The sequence below is a fragment of the Coregonus lavaretus genome (assembly GCF_964263955.1).
Source record: "Coregonus lavaretus genome assembly, chromosome: 17".
In the NCBI taxonomy this organism is placed as follows: Eukaryota; Metazoa; Chordata; class Actinopteri; order Salmoniformes; family Salmonidae; genus Coregonus; species Coregonus lavaretus.
Genome location: NC_140004.1, coordinates 27,550,444 through 27,569,877, shown reverse-complemented (window position 1 = coordinate 27,569,877; position 19,434 = coordinate 27,550,444). Strand labels below are relative to the sequence as shown.

At 40.7% G+C, this 19,434-nt stretch overlaps 4 protein-coding genes across 11 annotated transcripts in view; 2 read left to right on the top strand and 2 right to left on the bottom strand.

Moving 5' to 3' along the window:
- Nucleotides 1–109: 109 nt before the first annotated feature.
- kgd4 (alpha-ketoglutarate dehydrogenase subunit 4) lies at nt 110–3,203 on the bottom strand. 2 transcript variants are annotated; one of them, XM_084180586.1, is made up of 5 exons: nt 2,879–3,203; nt 2,510–2,656; nt 1,845–1,908; nt 1,045–1,238; nt 110–771 (listed from the first exon to the last, which is right to left on the bottom strand). In XM_084180586.1, exons 2-5 carry the CDS (start codon nt 2,612–2,614, stop codon nt 754–756), a joined length of 381 nt encoding a protein of 126 aa, XP_084036712.1. In that variant the 5' UTR covers nt 2,615–2,656; nt 2,879–3,203; the 3' UTR covers nt 110–753. The 2 variants fall into 2 exon arrangements, with proteins under 2 accessions (XP_084036712.1, XP_084036713.1); XM_084180587.1 differs by having other exon boundaries at nt 2,564–2,656.
- LOC311144553 (centromere protein H-like) lies at nt 2,652–12,591 on the top strand. Of its 3 annotated transcripts, none has more exons than XM_084180583.1 (10): nt 2,652–2,747; nt 3,929–4,063; nt 9,682–9,737; nt 9,835–9,883; nt 10,000–10,068; nt 10,250–10,306; nt 10,866–10,929; nt 11,140–11,191; nt 11,439–11,599; nt 11,920–12,591. In XM_084180583.1, exons 2-10 carry the CDS (start codon nt 3,942–3,944, stop codon nt 12,010–12,012), a joined length of 723 nt encoding a protein of 240 aa, XP_084036709.1. In that variant the 5' UTR covers nt 2,652–2,747; nt 3,929–3,941; the 3' UTR covers nt 12,013–12,591. The 3 variants fall into 3 exon arrangements, with proteins under 3 accessions (XP_084036709.1, XP_084036710.1, XP_084036711.1); XM_084180584.1 differs by lacking the exon at nt 2,652–2,747 and adding an exon at nt 3,386–3,490; XM_084180585.1 differs by lacking the exon at nt 2,652–2,747 and having other exon boundaries at nt 4,058–4,104.
- Nucleotides 12,592–12,732: 141 nt separating this feature from the next.
- On the top strand, nt 12,733–15,930 carry dimt1l (DIM1 dimethyladenosine transferase 1-like). Its single transcript, XM_084181008.1, has 12 exons — nt 12,733–12,910; nt 13,183–13,256; nt 13,447–13,533; nt 13,633–13,694; nt 13,807–13,900; nt 13,999–14,048; nt 14,384–14,507; nt 14,711–14,803; nt 14,941–15,005; nt 15,107–15,170; nt 15,301–15,407; nt 15,524–15,930. The coding sequence occupies exons 1-12, from the start codon at nt 12,853–12,855 to the stop codon at nt 15,564–15,566; spliced, it is 921 nt and encodes a 306-aa protein (XP_084037134.1). The 5' UTR covers nt 12,733–12,852; the 3' UTR covers nt 15,567–15,930.
- A 1,224-nt stretch (nt 15,931–17,154) lies between these two features.
- LOC311144670 (kinesin-like protein KIF2A) overlaps nt 17,155–19,434 on the bottom strand; it is a 44,421-nt gene continuing 42,141 nt past the window's right edge. For 4 of the 5 annotated variants that reach the window (XM_084180746.1, XM_084180742.1, XM_084180743.1 and 1 more), the window contains one exon: nt 17,162–17,913. In XM_084180746.1, coding sequence (XP_084036872.1) covers nt 17,825–17,913 — 89 coding nt within the window. In that variant the 3' untranslated portion in view covers nt 17,162–17,824. Of the gene's footprint in view, nt 17,914–19,434 lie in introns of all 5 variants that reach the window. The other variant, XM_084180745.1, reaches the window with a different exon arrangement.

Below are 19,434 nucleotides of genomic sequence, written 5' to 3'. Positions count from 1 at the left end.
TTAATGTTCTAACATGTATAAGAGTGTGCACACCTGTGTATTAAGGTCCATTGTTTACCCAATGTGGCACACAAAAGCCATCTTATATTAAAAAAAATCACAGCCAATATCATAGTAACCATTTTAATCATTCATGTCCAATATCAAAAAATCCATTCACTTCCATTGTGTATCCTACTTTCTCTGTACCCAACAGACTTGCACCAGATTAATCCATGTTTTTGCACTGAGGGGCCATGAGAAAGAGCCCTTCATTTTCTTCAGTGTTGTGGCGTAATTCAGTCTGGTCCTTGTTTCATAGAAATGTGCAACTATCGACAACAATGTAGTGTAGTGATGGGAGAACTGTCTGGTCAATGGTACACTGATGTACAGTTGATGCCAACATTAACATCAACTTTCAAGGTTTGAATTAAGTGAAGGTCTAAAATAGTGAGCACTGAATGAGGTGGGTGCTGAACAAATAAATAATGATATAATTGGAAGATTTACTGTAGTGGCTTTTTCTAAGCGCAAACAATTAAATAAATGTCCCTTGACATTAAGTTACAATGAAGCAAAAAATATCTACACAATCACATCTTTAAAAATAAACTTAATATGTACAATTTCAACATGAATTATAGTATCTTTATTCTGCATGACGTCTGATATGTGGCAGCAGGTCCTCTCTTGTTGAGGTACAAAATTAGGCAAAGACAAACTGATTTCCACAGATAAGGACTTTGGTTGCATTCACTGAGTCACTCAACATCACTCTGGTCCACCACGCTGAAAAATAAACCAGAAGAAGAGTTGGTGGTTAGTGAGAGCTTTACTGTATTACAACACTCCGGTAACAACAGTTAATGCACTTTGTGTACCCGGGATGCCTTCTGTAACACTATGGGCTGAATTCAAAGCAGAGATTCAATTACAGTACAGATCATACCCATGAGTGTAGCCATGTGTCACCACCCCCGAAATCATTTGTATAAACCTCAGTTCTTTACAATAATAAGACACAATTACAGCACTTCTTCAGTCCCACAGCTAGGCACTCACCTGAATATAGTCCATCTCTTCTGCTTCCAGTGCCCTCCTGCGGTATCTTTGGGGGAGTTCCTTCACTGTGGCCAAGCTGTCTGGGGTTCCAGGGAGTCGAGTGAGAGGTCCAGGGGGTCTTGATAACGGCAGCGGCGCTACAACTGGAGGTGAACTAGGAGAGCTGACTGCTAATGTTTTAAGAGCCTCTTGGACTGAAACAGAGGAAATGGTTGTTTGTTTTTAAACAATATTCATGTAGCTTTTAAATCAGTGATTTTATTGTTTTACACATCCTATGTGTTTTATGTTATTTTATTCATCACTTTTATTGCTTCTGGTTTGCTTTGATTAGCACATTCATAGCACTGTTTCTATAATGAAATTGGAAAGGACTAAAACAATCTCTTCCTAAAATACACTCGAGTTGACATGTTTTTTAAATGGAAAATCAAGTCAGTGTTTCCCCTTTCATTTGAAAAGCACCTCAAAACAATACCCAGGTTTGCCAACAAAATGTCAAACCAATAGAGGACAAATGTTTTTAATGCAGAGAACTACAGAGTAATATTACAATAGAAGCTACATTTGATGCAATTCATACTGCCCATCATGTTCAAGTTGATGCAACTAATCAACATTCAACCAACACATCAATATGAGATAGGCTACATGTTGACAAACAAAGCACAATTGCATACAGTAGCTGTGTCCCTGAACAGTCAAAGGGTGGAATGTCCTCTTCAATAGGGTTAGCACTATGCATGGACAAAAATAAAACAATAGGTAGTGCAACAACACACAGACAAGTTGCTACTCACCATTCGGCCTGGGGACCCCCTCTCTGTTGGGAAACTTGATTAGTGGAGCATGAGGTTTCACAGCCTGAAAGGTAGTCAAATGAAAACAGACAAATTAATCAACCACTTAAGTTAAAGTAGTTATTATGACACACTTCTCTTTTGCAGCCAGCCAGCCCTATATACTGTTTAATGCTATGAAGTTAAAACAATGCCATATTGTATTATAGGCCTTCACATGTTTATCATTACTTGAAATAAACTGCATACTGGGAAGCTGCATGGAGATAACTAGCTCGCACGCTACTGGACAATATAAATTAGCTAGCTAGCTAGAGTAAACACTGACAGGGAGAACTAACGTTACTGATCAGTGAACTTGCTATTTTTAGCCTTAGTTCAACGACTAACCGCATAAATCATATGTTGCAGTTAGAATGGAGCTAGTTAGTTAGAATTTAGTTAGTCAACGTTTACTGTCATCTACATACTAGCTAGTAACAGTAGCTAACTACATCCTAACCCTTTGGAATTTCATGCAGACCAACAAGGGCATTAGCATGGGTAGCTTGCGCGTTAGCTTTGGGGATGCACAGCAAAAGTAAAGCGACAAGAAATGTCACTGATTTCTGACCTTGAAAACCGTAACTTCTTACATTAACTATTCAACTTTTAAATGTACTCACTTGAGTGACAAGTGTTGTTGCAGAGCGATAAATTGCCCAGTTAGACAAGCGTACCTGTACCACCCGCCCAACAGCCGCCATTTTTCTACTGACTTTGCCCCCCATGACCTCGCCGGTCTTCTTCCGGTTGAAAACAATCCGCAGTTCCTAAAAAGTACCAAAGAGCATTTGTCATGTGAAAATAACAAAGTCCGCTGTATGGAAACCATAGGTTGCGAACATCCTCTGCGGAACAACGGTATGGATGGGATGCGAATGTGAGCTGTCAAATCTAACGGATCATCGGCGGATAACACCGTCACTTTCAGAGTAAAATACAGAATAAAACATTTTCTATGTACGGACTCCAAACCCTTCAGAATGTCTTACCTTTGTATAGATGCAGTCAGCTGAAAATAGGCTCTATTATTCGAAAAGAAGGTACACGTTCAGGTCAATTTCTCATGCCATTACTGTCAAATCATGACGTTTGCTAGCACCAACTTGATTTCTAAGAATAGTACAAGGAAAATCCTTCTCTTAATCGAACAAAATGCTGGTAGCAGACAAATCCCATCGACCACGTTGAGCTATGTAGGGTCCATTGAAAATTAACCTTGTTTTATATGTAAAAATAATCCCTATAGCGTATAGGGAATGGTTAACCAAATGTCAATGACAAACGCCAGTAATTTAATTTCACTCCGCCTAGAATAAAAAAGCCGGGGGGGGGGGGGGGGGTTCTGAAGAATTACTTGGTCACGTGGTTAGTGTTAATTTCCTGGCGGTACATTCAATGTTGCACCAAGAGCCTATCACCGAGTCGAATTTTAAGGTAACGTGACGTTTAACCAATTGAAATATTGTTACGGAAATTGTTAAAATTATTTGTCCAATAGGACTACACTTCTCAGTTCAGTTGAGTAGAAATTTGGTATTGTTTTGCTAGCTAACTGCTAAAAGGAGTACATACCTTGTTTGTGTATTAAAAACTAGAAAAAGGTAAGTATTGTATAAATGTCTGTATAATATATGACATATTGCATTTCAGTTAGTGTGAATTTATTAGTTGCTTTCAAGTTCCTACCCGACATTCCTGTCATTTAGCTGGCTAGCTAGCTGGGGTTGTTTTATTAGGATCTCCATTAGCTGTTGCAAAAGCAGCAGTTACTCTTCCTGGGTCCACATGAAACATGACATAATACAGAACATTAATAGACAAGAACAGCTCAAGGACAGAACTGGACATACATTGCTTGCCTTTATCAAAGAAGTATTTCACTGATCCTCTCAGGTTTCACTGACTTGGATGGAAAGGTGAATGCAGAGTTAAACAATCGCATAAAATCATAGCTAAATGTCCTTGAGTTGATTGTTCTTCTCTATGGTTCTGTTGACGTTGGTGGTGAACACACTGACTGACACTATTTCATTTTCCAGGCAATAATTGAACATGGAGCCCTTGGATAGACTGGAGAACCTTGCCTCAAGCCTTGAGACAGTGGCATTGAATGGTTTTCAGGCTCCTACAGTTGACAATGGACAGAAGGACAACTCACCTGCAGAGATACTAAGGTTTCTCCTCAATTCTGATCTATGGACGTTTCATATTTACAGTTAGTGAACATATCAATCATTCTACAATACTTTGAGATGAATATGTATAATTCAGTATGACCATTTAATAGCCAACCCCTTGTCATAGAGTATGTAATATATGAGGTAGATACAGGTAACTGCCAAAATAATGGAAACACTAGAGTAAATGAAGGATGCAACCCAATTGAACACCTATGGGAGATTCTGGAGTGGCGCCTGAGACAGCATTTTCCACCACCATCAACAAAATACCAAATTATGGAAGAATGTTGTCGCATCCTTCCAGCAGAGTTCCAGACACGTCTATGCCAAGGTGCGTTATTGCCAGAAGATACCAACCCTACCGTTACGCTTGTTTACACTGAGCTGCACTGAGGTCGGAATGCAATCATTGTTACATTAAGACACTGTGGAGCCAGCGTGAGATATGGGTCGGAAAACGTACCTCAATGCAGGGATGGGATATGCCACTGTACTCCAAATTTTACCTTTATCCACAGTGCTCCATTGAGAAGATTGAAATACTGCTAGTTTTCTGGAAAACTGCCCTTTTCGTCCTCATGCTAGCTACCAGTAGCCACAGCAGCCATTATGGAATGGCACGCTGCGTTGAACAACCAAGGAGCTGAATGGCTGACACTGCCATTCCAAAATTGCTGCTGTGGCTGGCTGGGTCATTCTCACAAAACAAAAAAAAACAAAAAATGTATTTCATTTTTCACAAAATGTATGCTTGAATCACTGAGATTAGGATCTGTACTTATTTATTGCATAATTATTATTTTTGATCCGATTTATTATGCATTTTACAAACTTTCACAAACTTCTCATTACCTTAACAGTTTTCAAAGTCCAAAAAAAGTTATAAACAAATATTTGTAATATTTTTCAACATTGCTCCCCTAATGAAAAGGCCTGAGTTAAACATAACACTGAAAATTAAAATATTTCAAATGAAAATATACAATTATTATAAAATTAGACTTTTTCCCAATTTGAGCTCTTTAGCCGTTTCGGTAATGAGAAGGCCAAGTGGGGTAAAGGGGGTGTTTTGAGAATAAGAACCTAATTCTGAAGGCATATACAGTGGGGGAAAAAAGTATTTAGTCAGCCACCAATTGTGCAAGTTCTCCCACTTAAAAAGATGAGAGAGGCCTGTAATTTTCATCATAGGTACACGTCAACTATGACAGACAAATTGAGAAAAAATAATCCAGAAAATCACATTGTAGGATTTTTAATGAATTTATTTGCAAATTATGGTGGAAAATAAGTATTTGGTCACCTACAAACAAGCAAGATTTCTGGCTCTCACAGACCTGTAACTTCTTCTTTAAGAGGCTCCTCTGTCCTCCAATCGTTACCTGTATTAATGGCACCTGTTTGAACTTGTTATCAGTATAAAAGACACCTGTCCACAACCTCAAACAGTCACACTCCAAACTCCACTATGGCCAAGACCAAAGAGCTGTCAAAGGACACCAGAAACAAAATTGTAGACCTGCACCAGGCTGGGAAGACTGAATCTGCAATAGGTAAGCAGCTTGGTTTGAAGAAATCAACTGTGGGAGCAATTATTAGGAAATGGAAGACATACAAGACCACTGATAATCTCCCTCGATCTGGGGCTCCACGCAAGATCTCACCCCGTGGGGTCAAAATGATCACAAGAACGGTGAGCAAAAATCCCAGAACCACACGGGGGGACCTAGTGAATGACCTGCAGAGAGCTGGGATCAAAGTAACAAAGCCTACCATCAGTAACACTCTACGCCGCCAGGGACTCAAAGTCCGTGTTGCCCAGCGACAGCCCCAAAACATCACTGCTCTAGAGGAGATCTGCATGGAGGAATGGGCCAAAATACCAGCAACAGTGTGTGAAAACCTTGTGAAGACTTACAGAAAACGTTTGACCTGTGTCATTGCCAACAAAGGGTATATAACAAAGTATTGAGAAACTTTTGTTATTGACCAAATACTTATTTTCCACCATAATTTGCAAATAAATTCATTAAAAATCCTACAATGTGATTTTCTGGATTATTTTTTCTCATTTTGTCTGTCATAGTTGATGTGTACCTATGATGAAAATTACAGGCCTCTCTCATCTTTTTAAGTGGGAGAACTTGCACAATTGGTGGCTGACTAAATACTTTTCCCCCCCACTGTAAGCAAATACATTTACTTAATGTGCTCATCTAAGGAATAATCCTCTAGGTGATGCATCATGGGTGAATAAAACTTTATTCAAAAACTGATTGGAGTTTTTACAGGAACTTGAATTATGGTAATGAGACATGTCCACATACACTGTGATTGTACGTAATAAATAGTATAGTTTAATGTAAACCATTTTTATGATTTGTGGACAAACTACAGCAACACATACACTACCGTTCAAAAGTTATGGGTCACTTAGACATTTCCTTGTTTTCCATGAAAACATACATGAAATGAGTTTGAATAGGAAATATAGCAAAATGCATAGGAAATGTAGACATTGACAAGGTTAGAAATAATGATTTTTAATAGAAATAATAATTGTGTCCTTTGCTTTCGTCAAAGAATCCTCAATTTGCAGCAATTACAGCCTTGCAGACCTTTGGCATTCTAGTTGTCAATTTGTTGAGGTAATCTGAAGAGATTTCACCCCATGCTTCCTGAAGCACCTCCCACAAGTTGGATTGGCTTGATGGGCACCTCTTACGTACCATACGGTCAAGCTGTCCCACAACAGCTCAATAGGGTTGAGATCCGGTGACTGTGCTGGCCACTCCATTATAGACAGAATACCAGCTGACTGCTTCTTCCCTAAATAGTTCTTGCATAGTTTGGAGCTGTGCTTTGGGTCATTGTCCTGTTGTAGGAGGAAATTGGCTCTAATCAAGCGCCGTCCACAGGGTATGGCATGGCGTTGCAAAATGGAGTGACAGCCTTCCTTCTTCAAGATCCCTTTTACCCTGTACATATCTCCCACTTTACCACCACCAGACCATCACATTGCCTCCACCATGCTTGACAGATGGCACAAGCACTCCTCCAGCATCTTTTCATTTGGTCTGCGTCTCACAAATGTTCTTCTTTGTGATCCGAACACCTCAAACTTTGATTCGTCTGTCCATAACACTTTTTTCCAATCTTCCTCTGTCCAGTGTCTGTGTTCTTTTGCCCATCTTTTATTTTTATTGGCCAGTCTGAGATATGGCTTTTTCTTTGCAACTCTGCCTAGAAGGTCAGCATCCCGGAGTCGCCTCTTCACTGTTGATGTTGAGACTGGTGTTTTGCGGGTACTATTTAATGAAGCTGCCAGTTGAGACCTGCATTTGTCCTCTTGCTCAGTTGTGCACCGGGGCCTCCCACTCCTCTTTCTATTCTGGTTGGAGCCAGTTTGCGCTGTTCTGTGAAGGGAGTAGTACACAGTGTTGTATGAGATCTTCAGTTTCTTGGCAATTTCTCGCACAGAATAGCCTTCATTTCTCAGAACAAGAATAGACTAACGAGTTTCAGAAGAAAGTTATTTGTTTCTGGCCATTTTGATTCTGTAATTGAACCCACAATTGCTGATGCTCCAGATACTCAACTAGTCTCAAGAAGGCCAGTTTTATTGCTTCTTTAATCAGCACAACAGTATTCATCTGTGCTAACATACTTGCAAAAGGGTTTTCTAATGATCAATTAGCCTTTTTTTAAATGATAAACATGGATTAGCAAACACAACGTGCCATTGGAAAACAGGACTGATGGTTGCTGATAATGGGCCTCTGTACGCCTATGTAGATATTCCATTAAAAATCAGCCGTTTCCAGCTACAATAGCCATTTACAACATTAACAATGTCTACACTCTATTTCTGATCAATTTGATGTTATTTTAATGGACAAAAAATGGCTTTTTTTTCGAAAAACAAGGACATTTCTAAGTGACCCCAAACTTTTGAATGGTAGTGTGTGTGTACAGTGAGGGGGAAAAAGTATTTGATCCCCTGCTGATTTTGTACGTTTGCCCACTGACAAAGAAATGATCAGTCTATAATTTTAATGGTAGGTTTATTTGAACAGTGAGAGACAGAATAACAACAAAAAAATCCAGAAAGACGAATGTCAAAAATGTTTTGATTTGCATTTTAATGAGAGAAATAAGTATTTGACCCCCTCTCAATCAGAACGATTTCTGGCTCCCAGGTGTCTTTTATACAGGTAACGAGCTGAGATTAGGAGCACACTCTTAAAGGGAGTGCTCCTAATCTCAGTTTGTTACCTGTATAAAAGACACCTGTCCACAGAAGCAATCAATCAATCAGATTCCAAACTCTCCACCATGGCCAAGACCAAAGAGCTCTCCAAGGATGTCAGGGACAATATTGTAGACCTACACAAGGCTGGAATGGGCTACAAGACCATCGCCAAGCAGCTTGGTGAGAAGGTGACAACAGTTGGTGCGATTATTCGCAAAATAACTGTCAATCTCCCTCAGCCTGGGGCTCCATGCAAGATCTCACCTCGTGGAGTTGCAATGATCATGAGAACGGTGAGGAATCAGCCCAGAACTACACAGGAGGATCTTGTCAATGATCTCAAGGCAGCTGGGACCATAGTCACCAAAAAAACAATTGGTAACACACTACGCCGTGAAGGACTGAAATCCTGCAGCGCCCGCAAGGTCCCCCTGCTCAAGAAAGCACAAATACATGCCCATCTAAAGTTTGCCAATGAACATCTGAATGATTCAGAGGAGAACTGGGTGAAAGTGTTGTGGTCAGATGAGACCAAAATGGAGCTCTTTGGCATTACATTTACATTACATTTTCGTCATTTAGCAGACGCTCTTATCCAGAGCGACTTACAAATTGGTGCATTCACCTTATAGCCAGTGGGATAACCACTTTACAATATATATATATATTTTTTTTTTTTTTTTTGGGGGGGTGGGGTAAGGGGGGGTCAAATACTTATTTCCCTCATTAAAATGCAAATCAATTTATAACATTTTTGACATGCGTTTTTCTGGATTTTTTTGTTGTTATTCTGTCTCTCACTGTTCAAATAAACCTACCATTAAAATTATAGACTGATCATTTCTTTGTCAGTGGGCAAACGTACAAAATCAGCAGGGGATCAAATACTTTTTTCCCTCACTGTCTGTATATATTATGTTATGTTTTATTCAAATAAAACTGGTTTCATGAGAATCACCTGGCTACTGGTAGCTAGCATGAGGACGAAAAGGGCAGTTTTCCAGGAAAACTAGCAGTATTTCAATCTTCTTGGTGGAGCAATGTGGATAAAGGTACAATTTGGAGCACAGTGGCATATCCCATCCCTGCATTGAGGTATGTTTTCCGACCCATATCGCACGCCGGCTCCATGGTTTCTTAATGTAACCATGATTGCATTCCGACCTCAGTGCAGCTCAGTGTAAACAAGAGTAACGGAAGGGTCGGTATCTTCTGGCAAGGTGCATTGAAGCTGTTCTGGCTCGTGGAGGCCCAACGCCCTATTAAGATACTTTATGTTCGTGTTACCTATGGATAGAGCTGATACTTCTCAACAAGACTTGGTATTAAATTCTACATTCATGAGTGTTTCTCCCCTCAGGATAAAAGAACAGATGTCAAATCAATGTTTTGAGATGGCAGTGAAGCTCCAAGCAGGTAAATTACATTACCTTTATTACTGAATTGGGTATGCTGATATACTATGTGACAATAAGAGTGTAATTATTTAGCAATTTCAAATGTTCTTTAACAGGAAAAAGCAAAATATCTTCTTGCAGTGCATCTGATGCTGAGAAAGACTTGTGAGTGTCTTTAGTTGGCAATATCATCTCATGTAGGCCTATCCATAACTAAAAGGGATCTTTTCTCAACTCAGATTTTGAAAATTTGGATTTATTTGTCTGTTGATAATCCACAGGCCAGATTATGCTAATACCTTGGAGGAAGCAAAAATCATTCATTTTAACAAGACATTGGCCTTACACAGGTAACAATCACATTTCTGTATTGATATGTAAAGTAATGGTCTTTCAAGCCTTGAATTACTAGTACATTAGTTATGATAATAGGCATTTGTTGCTTGCAAACCCTTTATGTAGAAGGTTGGAGCATCAGTTCCATTTGGACAGTTTTCTATTACCGATTATACATTGTGTTGTATTTGTCAGGATGCAGGTGTGGCATGCCATTTCTGAGAAGCTGAAACAGAGTGATCCAGAGGCTGTGTAAGTCCATCAGGAGCAGATTCTAATACCCTGTTTGCGTCCCAAATGGCACTCTATTCCCTATATAGTCCACTTCTGTTTACCAGAGCCCTATGTACTATATAGGAAATAGGGTGCCATTTTGGATGCAGACCCTGTCTTATTAATAGCAAAGGATAGCAAAAAAATTTTTTTTATATATTGTAAAGTGGTTGTCCCACTGGCTATCATAAGGTGAATGCACCAATTTGTAAGTCGCTCTGGATAAGAGCGTCTGCTAAATGACGAAAATGTAAATGTAAATGTTAAGGACTCAAGCAGTTCCTCCTAAACTGGCATTTGAGAAGAAAAATATTATTAACACTACCATTGATATACTTTGGGATTGATTTTAATTTGTTTGCATTGTTTGTAAAAATGTCAGTTACACAAACCACATAGTTATCAGTTATTTACCTACCTACATTATTAGTACACTGTACCTGCCTATACTGTACATACCTACCAATTTAAAAACATGTAACTATATATTTTTTAGCACTACTTGATGTAGTGTGGGGCCTGTATCTTTTTCTTCCAGAGCGATGAGGGGAATGACCAGTTGTAGCCTAGACCTTTGTTCAAGGATAAAGACACTTCAGCAGGTGGGTGCATCTGTTATCAATGTGGTTGGAAGTTTTCAACAATCTGATTGTGTGACTGTTATTCAACAGTTTTATAAATGAAAACAGAATGTTTATTGCTTTCATCAGAAAAATGGTGCAGTCATTGGCTTGGCTCTGCTGCAGTGTTGTCACCAATTGTTGCAGATTTATGGAATGTTCTTTCTGACCTCTTGTTTGCTTTGTCAACAGGAATCATGTGCGCTTCAGGACCAAATCACAGACCTTCAAAAGCAGAGGCTAGGTATTACATCACCCACTCTATTACTGCTTTACCAAGGATGTATAGGAAAGTAAAAATGTATTGTTTGAACCTATTCTTATGAGGGTGTAAGAATTCACTACATTTTAATGAAGATTAACGATCGCCTTTTTAGTGAATGTTTTCATACTTTGCCTTGTAGTTCAGGAGGAGAAGTGAACTGAATAATATAAAAGAAAATCCCTCAAGCATATTTTATTCTTTGACATTTATTTTCTCCTTTCTGCAGATCTAAAGCGTCTCACTCATGAGAAGATGAAGGAGATGGATGAACTGAAGAGGAAGAGGGAGCACCCAGAGGCAGAGAAGTACAGAAACGTCCTGCAGAAAGGCCAGTCTCACCTGGAGAAGTACCAGAAGATGGCCACCATCACACAGAATGTCCTGCGGGTAAATTGGCCTCTTTTTATATCTTTACGAATACAGCTCTTTATTCTTAGGGGCTGTCCCAATAATATCTAATTTCTTCTGAAGTGTGTACTTGTTTACTTCTTCTCACAAATCTAAGAGCTTTGTATTGGTGGAGTTATGGGCTCGTGGGAATGTCCAGTCATTTCCTTCCAAATCAGTAAAGGGAAATTAACAAGTGCACACTTGGGGAAGAATGAGATTTAATTAGGACACATCCTTAGTGCCAAGAGGATGATCGCATTTTACCTGTTCTGTTAATAATGTCAGAACTCATGATGCTATGTTATTTTTTTCTCCAGGGGATCATCATTGCCAGTAAAGTGAACTGGAGAGATGACCCCAAACTGAGAGACATCGCCATGACGCTGGAGGACATTCCCATCTCTGACTAATGAGCACTCCGCATGGAAGGGAAAAATTGTTGTAACATTGTTTATACATATACTATGTACAGCTATCAAAGGTGTAGTTTGAGAGAGAGAAGGAACAACATTTTAATATCACACCAGATATAAAATATTAACTGATGTTAAGAGCACTTAGTTAAATGCATAATACACTGCATCAGAGATGGACATCGTTTTGTTCTTGTAATAAACCATTAGTTGTTTTTTATTCAATAAAAGCATATTTGTACATTTTAGTCATTTAGCAGACGCTCTTATCCAGAGCGACTTACAGTTAGTGAGTGCATACATATTTTTATTTAATTTTTTTCATACTGGCCCCCGTGGGAATCGAATCCACAATAATAATAATAATAATAATATGCCATTTAGCAGACGCTTTTATCCAAAGCGACTTACAGTCATGCGTGCATACATTTTTTTTTTTGTGTATGGGTGGTCCCGGGGATCGAACCCACTACCTTGGCGTTACAAGCGCCGTGCTCTACCAGCTGAGCTACACGGGTCCCCTACTGTATTTTGTATTGACCTTGTTTTTATGAATAAAACTGATGTTCACCAGTTTTGAAATGTAGTACTTTTTCTAGTGAAATGATGGAAAGAAATGTGATGCATGATGAAACCACAGGTTTATGGCTCTTCCAGTAGATGGCGGTACGCACCAATCGGCAACGGTTTCTACCTTTCTAACCACCGCAGCACATTTCCTGCAGACGTCATAAGTCAGGATATTTCGGATATTTGCACGTGTCGAAAATATTTTCTTCGACTTTAACAATTTTTGTGTAATTTGTTTTCTTTGGGAGTGTCTCAGTCGATTGAAAAATGCCAAAAGTAAGGGCAGAAAAGAAAACCAGACAACACCAACAGGTTAAGAACCAAGGTTTGTTTCAGCTGTTTCTAGTAGCTAGCAGTAACGTTAGCTTAGTGCGAGTCGGAGCTAGCCAGTGGCAGAGACGTTTTTAGCAAACGTTATCTAGCCAGCCTGTTATGGCTATCTATCTAGGTTAGAAAGCAGATACAATATCATTATTGATCTGGCGTGATTTATTTGTTAACCGTGCGTTGGTATCTACTAAATCACGCCAGATAGATATTATTTAATTCATTATGTTAACAGCATCATGATAAACTGTTAATGTAAATGTGTTTTAGGGGTCATGTTCAACACTGGCCTTGGTCAACACATCTTGAAAAACCCACTGGTAGTCAATGGGATCATTGAAAAGGTAATGTACTGGTTGTAACCACTGTTTACCATTGGTAAGGGTCAAGGATCACAACCCCCCCCCTTCTACAATTTTCATAAGCATGCACAGAAATGCCTTAACATTTTCAAGCAGCTGTACCCTCTCTGGTCAACATTACATGATATTGATAGGATGGCTCACTGACTGACACTGATATCACTGTTGGCAGGCTGCTCTCAGGCCGACGGATGTGGTGTTGGAGGTGGGACCTGGTACAGGAAACATGACTGTCAAACTGCTGGAGAAAGCCAAAAAGGTGAGATATGCATTCTTACTGTCAGTGAATGTTTGTAGTTAAAGGCTTATTTGAGGCTTCTGGTACTAATTGTTGCTTTCATCTTCCCCTTGTCTGAAGGTAGTGGCCTGTGAGTTGGACGGTAGGCTGGTTGCTGAGCTCCAGAAGAGAGTGCAGTGCACGTGAGTACAGTACTTGTGTTAACTTAGCTAGCGAGATACTCCCCTTTTAAGGAATTGAAAATGTATTAGTTGAAAGTGTGATAGTGACATCTGTGTTCATTTTATGTAATAGGCCCATGCAAACCAAACTACAGATCTTGGTGGGGGATGTCCTGAAAACAGAGCTGCCTTTCTTTGATGTCTGTGTTGCCAATTTACCTTACCAGGTAAAACTCCTCACCCTCAGTAACCAACACGGACCCAGTTCAGTAACATAATTTTGACAACAATACCTACGGAAACATGTTTCTTTGTTGTTTTGCAGATTTCATCACCTTTTGTCTTCAAGTTACTTCTGCACAGGCCTTTCTTTAGGTAAGAGATAAGAGAAGCTGGCTGGTTCCAGAGCTGCAAAACTCCCCCGATACTGTCATATACTTTTTTTTACTTCCATTAGTACACTTGGGGGCCAAATGTCAACTTCAAACAGGCATGGGTCAACCAGACTGTTGTGTAAATCATGCATTATTATCAATGTGAGATATGTAGGGACATTTGAGTGATGTGCATGGACATCAAGTTGGGATTTGGCCAAATCGAAGTGTCATATGCACAGTGTACACAGTACAATGAAATGCTTACTCGCAAGCTCTCCTCAGAAACAGTGCAACAACTAAAATGACAGCTAAAACCATTTGATGTCTTGTCAGATGTGCAGTGCTGATGTTCCAGAGAGAGTTTGCCATGCGTCTGGTTGCCAAGCCTGGAGACAAGCTGTACTGCAGGCTGTCCATCAACACTCAGCTGCTGGCTCGAGTAGACCACCTCATGAAGGTCAGTGGGATCTCTTGGATGCGTCCCAAATGGGCTCTGGTCAAAAGTAGTGCGCTATAAAATAGGGAATAGGATGCCATTTACATTTAGGGACAGAGCCATTGACTCAGCCATGAAACTGGCATTGTGCATGCGGACTGTTGTGGTTTCTCAGCTATGTTACTACCGTTGCTTAATTCTTAATTCTAATTTCTCTTGCTCAGGTGGGGAAGAATAATTTCCGTCCTCCTCCTAAAGTGGAGTCGAGTGTTGTCAGAATAGAGCCTAAGAACCCACCACCTCCTGTTAACTTCCAGGTAAGTGTTAGTTATGTGAAGGTGATTGTATAAGAGAGACATGGATCACTGTCACGTACATGGGAAACCTAGGTGTTAAAATGTTCTGCTGCACAGTAGTTATTGTAATCAGGGGTATGTAATCTTTCTTCCAACAGGAATGGGATGGTCTCGTCAGAATCGCATTTGTGAGGAAAAACAAAACCCTCAACGCAGGTTTCAAGTGAGTAACAAAACAAAGGATATTCAAATCATAGTTGGTCATATTCTGTCAGCATCCAATGGTTATGTGACAAGCTATAGACTGAAGATGGTTCTTTCCAGGTCCACTGCAGTTGAGCAGCTGTTGGAGAAGAACTACAGGATTCACTGTTCAGTACACAACGTGGTAAGCACACACACCTCATGCCAGTATTCAATGCCGTTTCTGCAGTCTATATATTTTCACATTCTGGATGTGGTTGGGTGATTTATTACTAGTTAACATGAGTCATTACATTTGTTTGTTTCTGGAACAGGAAATCCCAGCAGACTTCAGCATCACCAAGAAGATTGAGAGTGTTCTGCAGGAGGCTGAGTTTAGTGAGAAGCGAGCCAGGAGCATGGACATAGATGACTTCATGGTGTAAGTGGAGCTGGACTATTCTACTTATGTTTGCAGTTTATTTTCTTTAATGTTAACTTGGTTGTTTTATTGGAGATTCTTCATGTCATAACTTTCATAATCTGTCTTCTGTCCAGACTTCTTCACGCGTTCAACTCTGCTGGGATCCACTTTTCATAACCGGACAGTAGACAGCTATACTGTACAGCTGAGGACTAGGTGTAGGAACGCAATATGGTGGAAACCTGTCCAGGTTTTAAACCTCCAGTGTTCTTTAAGGAACAGAAACTGGAAGCTTTTATGGATTGAGACAACCATGGTTACACATCCGAGTCATGTGATTGTTGGATGATGACTACTCTCACTGGCTAGAGGAATGCAGCAAGACACCTCAGACTCACCCCCTGGACTACCTTCATCATGCCTTTTCTATGAACATGAGCTGGTGATCAGTGAAATTACATTTGTTTTGCTGAAATGTACATATTTAATAAGCGGTAACATGTATAGCTAATGTTCATACATAAAACAGGTGATACAAGTACCTGTTGTGGTGTGTTCTATGCACTAGAAAGTATAGTTGGTCATCCCTATGTGCTTGGTTGTCATGGATAGGTTGAAAAATATACTTTGTCAGATGTCTGACTCACGGTTGTTGTGTGAGGAGCCCTGAGATAATCTTGGTTTCATGAAGTTAAGCAATTCATGACTGCTTTACCGCCACAAAAAAAACATGATATTCTGACCTTGACTCTTCCTTTATCTCCATCTGAAAGACGTACCTGCAACTATCCTGCTGATAAGGTATGCAAAATACACATGACAGAACCTGGCTGCAGCAGTTGGATTATTCAAACAAGCATTGCTGCACTGTAGGGTCCCCGTCTCCCTGTGCTGACTTCATGATGATGCGCTGAAGTCTGCCTCTAGATGGTGCTGGTGTCACTTCTATTGCTGAGTGACGGGGTCACCACAGTCACCCTTCCTGACAACCCTCGCTGTCTCCTACAAACAGGACATCACACTGCTTACTACACAAACACAAATGTAAATCCTATCGTTAAACTATATTTAGAGGTTTTCCTACCTATGAAGACTGGAAATTAATCAAGGCCTAGATTCAATCTACGTTATAGCTCGATTGACATTTAATTTTTAAATTTGTACCTTTAACTAGGCAAGTCAGTTAAGAACAAATTCTTATTTACAATGACGGCCTACACCGGCCAAACCCGGACGACGCTGGGCCAATTGTGCGCCGCCCTATGGGACTCCCAATTACGGCCGGTTGTGATACAGCCTGGAATCGAACCAGGTGGTCTGTAGTGACGCCTTAAGCACTGAGATGCAGTGCCTTAGACCGCTGCGCCACTCGGGAGCCCCATTTAAATGCAATGTTCCCGCATTCGCAGAGACGGCATTCACGGTAAGCCCTGCATGTGTCGGCGCAATCTGAAATTCCATTTAAATATACACCGTGCTGTGACGTGGATCTTCCGCGGGTTCCGGATTTAATTTTCATCATGCAGTGCTACTCAGCCCTGTAAAATCCAGGCTATATGCTTCGTCAAGTATTTTCACCACATGTGCATTTCTGTCAGTGATCAAGGAGACTATTGATAGGTTCTAATGACACATCAAGAGTTAAATGTCACCAACACTTAGGTCATTCAGTGGTGCAGGTCAAGGGTCAAATCAAACAGGAGACTATTCCTTCAGCCAGTGTTACATCTGGTGCAAACACTTAGCAACATATGCAACAGTAGGTCAGTAGTATTTACTATACATTTGTTATTTTATTTTGTTAAATGGGTGAAAAACTACTTTTTACAGTATTAAATAAAAGGGGGAACAAATAAACTGGGTTTGCCACAAAACTGAATCAAACTATAGACGAGGACTGGTAAGACAACAAGAGAAGAGGCGCAGCTAGATTTGACTTCCTCAAACTCAGAGGGAAAGAAAGACTGGCCCTACAGAGTAATGTCTATATTCTGTACAGTGCCAACTGAGGTGGGGAACCAACCACACGCGTTGATGGAGGCCAACAGAGTTGCACATGCATACATGTAATCAGACCTACCAGAATACTGATGTTGTTGAACACAAAAGCACAACCAACATGGAGGTCTCTGATGAAGACAAGTCAACAGCCGTTCAATTTAAAGTACAAAAAAGTAAATAAATAAAATAGAACAGGGCAAAACAAAACAGTGAAACTGTAAAATCAGCTATAAAAAGGGATCCAAGGATGCATTCCCCTCCCGTTATTTCTGATGACATCCATGGGCCTGATTAGAAAACAGATGAGTCGGTTTCTTTGTATTTTCACAGGTGGTTGTGACAGCTTTTCCAAGTTTCTAGTGGTCATGTTCCTGTATGTGCCACTGCCCCCTCCACACACACAGACCACACCCCCCTCCCTGGTCAGATCTGGTCTACAGCAGGGCGCGCGGCCTCTTAGGATTGATCTGCTTACTGGCTTGTTCCTCTTCCTGGAGCGACGAACGGAACGACTTGACTTTATCTAAAAAGAAAGGAGCACAAACAGAGTGGATGAGATATTACTGCTTATTAAAAAATACCATGGTTCATGTTAATAAAAGTGAAACCTACTACTGAATGTCAACGGTGATATATGCATAGAGACCAAAATCAAAAAAATAATGAAAAATGAGGTGAATAATACAAATATGCTGGCATGCATACGCCAGGAGTAAAAAATTATCGCTAATTTCGAGCACATACATTACATGGCCAAAAGTATATGGACACCACTTCAAATGAGTGCATTCGGCTATTTCAGCCACACCCGTTGCTGACAGGTGTATAAAATCGAGCACACAGCCATGTAATCTCCATAGACAAACATTGGTAGAATAATTGGCTTACTGAAGAGCTAATTGACTTTCAACGTGGCACCGTCATAGGATGCCACCTTTCCAACAAGTCAGTTCGTCAAATTTCTGGTCAACTGTAAGTGCTATTATTGTGAAGTGGAAATGTCTAGGAGCAACAATGGCTCAGCCGCGAAGTGGTAGGCCACACAAGCTCACAGAACGGGACCGGTGAGAGCTGATGCGCGTAGCGCGTAAAAATAGTCTGTCCTCGGTTGCAACACTCACTACCGAGTTCCACACTGCCTCTGGAAGCAACGTCAGCACAAGAACTGTTTGTCGGGAGCTTCATGAAATGGGTTTCCATGCCTGAGCAGCCGCACACAAGCCACAAGCCTAAGATCACCATGCGCCATGCCAAGCGTTGGCTGGAGTGGTGTAAAGCTCACCGCCATTGGACTCTGGAGCAGTGGAAACGCATTCTCTGGAGTGATGAATCACGCTTCACCATCTGGCAGTCCGACGGACAAATCTGGGTTTGGCGGATGCCAGGAGAACGCTACCTGCCCCAATGCATAGTGCCAACTGTAAAGTTTGGTGGAGGAGGAATAATGGTCTGGGGCTGTTTTTCATGGTTCGGGCTAGGCCCCTTAGTTCCAGTTAGGGGAGATCTTAACGCTACAGCATACAATGACATTCTAGATGATTCTGTGCTTCCAACTTTGTGGCAACAGTTGGGGGAAGGCCCTTTCCTGTTTCAGCATGACAATGCCCCCGTGCACAAAGCGAGGTCCATACAGAAATGGTTTGTCGAGATCGGTGTGGAAGAACTTGACTGGCCTGCACAGAGCCCTGACCTCAACCCCATCGAACACTTTTGGGATGAATTGGAACGCAAACTGTGAGCCAGGCCTAATCCCCCAACATCAGTGCCCGACCTCACTAATGCTTGTGGCCGAATGGAAGCAAGTCCCCGTAGCAATGTTCCAACATCTAGTGGAAAGCCTTCCCAGAAGAGTGGAGGCTGTTATAGCAGCAAAGGGGGGACCAACTCCATGTTAATGCCCATGATTTTGGAATGAGATTTTGCATGAGCGTCCACATACTTTTGGCACGTAGTGTAAATAGACCAAACCTCATTCCTTAGAGATGTTCTTCATCTGACTGAAACGGTACCATGTCACTGTAATAATAAATGTCTATACTGCTTA

What these genes read in the sequence shown, in the direction of transcription:
- LOC311144553 (XM_084180583.1), top strand. Translation starts at nt 3,942, where the DNA reads ATGGAGCCCTTGGATAGACTGGAGAACCTTGCCTCAAGCCTTGAGACA. An exon ending in TCTGATGCTGAGAAAGACTT is followed by an intron (nt 9,884 to 9,999) that starts GTGAGTGTCTTT and finishes GATAATCCACAG; the next exon opens with GCCAGATTATGCTAATACCT. An exon ending in CAGAGTGATCCAGAGGCTGT is followed by an intron (nt 10,307 to 10,865) that starts GTAAGTCCATCA and finishes TTTTTCTTCCAG; the next exon opens with AGCGATGAGGGGAATGACCA.
- dimt1l (XM_084181008.1), top strand. Translation starts at nt 12,853, where the DNA reads ATGCCAAAAGTAAGGGCAGAAAAGAAAACCAGACAACACCAACAGGTT. An exon ending in CTGCACAGGCCTTTCTTTAG is followed by an intron (nt 14,049 to 14,383) that starts GTAAGAGATAAG and finishes ATGTCTTGTCAG; the next exon opens with ATGTGCAGTGCTGATGTTCC. An exon ending in CACCTCCTGTTAACTTCCAG is followed by an intron (nt 14,804 to 14,940) that starts GTAAGTGTTAGT and finishes TTCTTCCAACAG; the next exon opens with GAATGGGATGGTCTCGTCAG.
- kgd4 (XM_084180586.1), bottom strand. Translation starts at nt 2,614, where the DNA reads ATGGGGGGCAAAGTCAGTAGAAAAATGGCGGCTGTTGGGCGGGTGGTA. An exon ending in CAACAACACTTGTCACTCAA is followed by an intron (nt 1,909 to 2,509) that starts GTGAGTACATTT and finishes ACTACCTTTCAG; the next exon opens with GCTGTGAAACCTCATGCTCC. An exon ending in GGGGGTCCCCAGGCCGAATG is followed by an intron (nt 1,239 to 1,844) that starts GTGAGTAGCAAC and finishes CCTCTGTTTCAG; the next exon opens with TCCAAGAGGCTCTTAAAACA.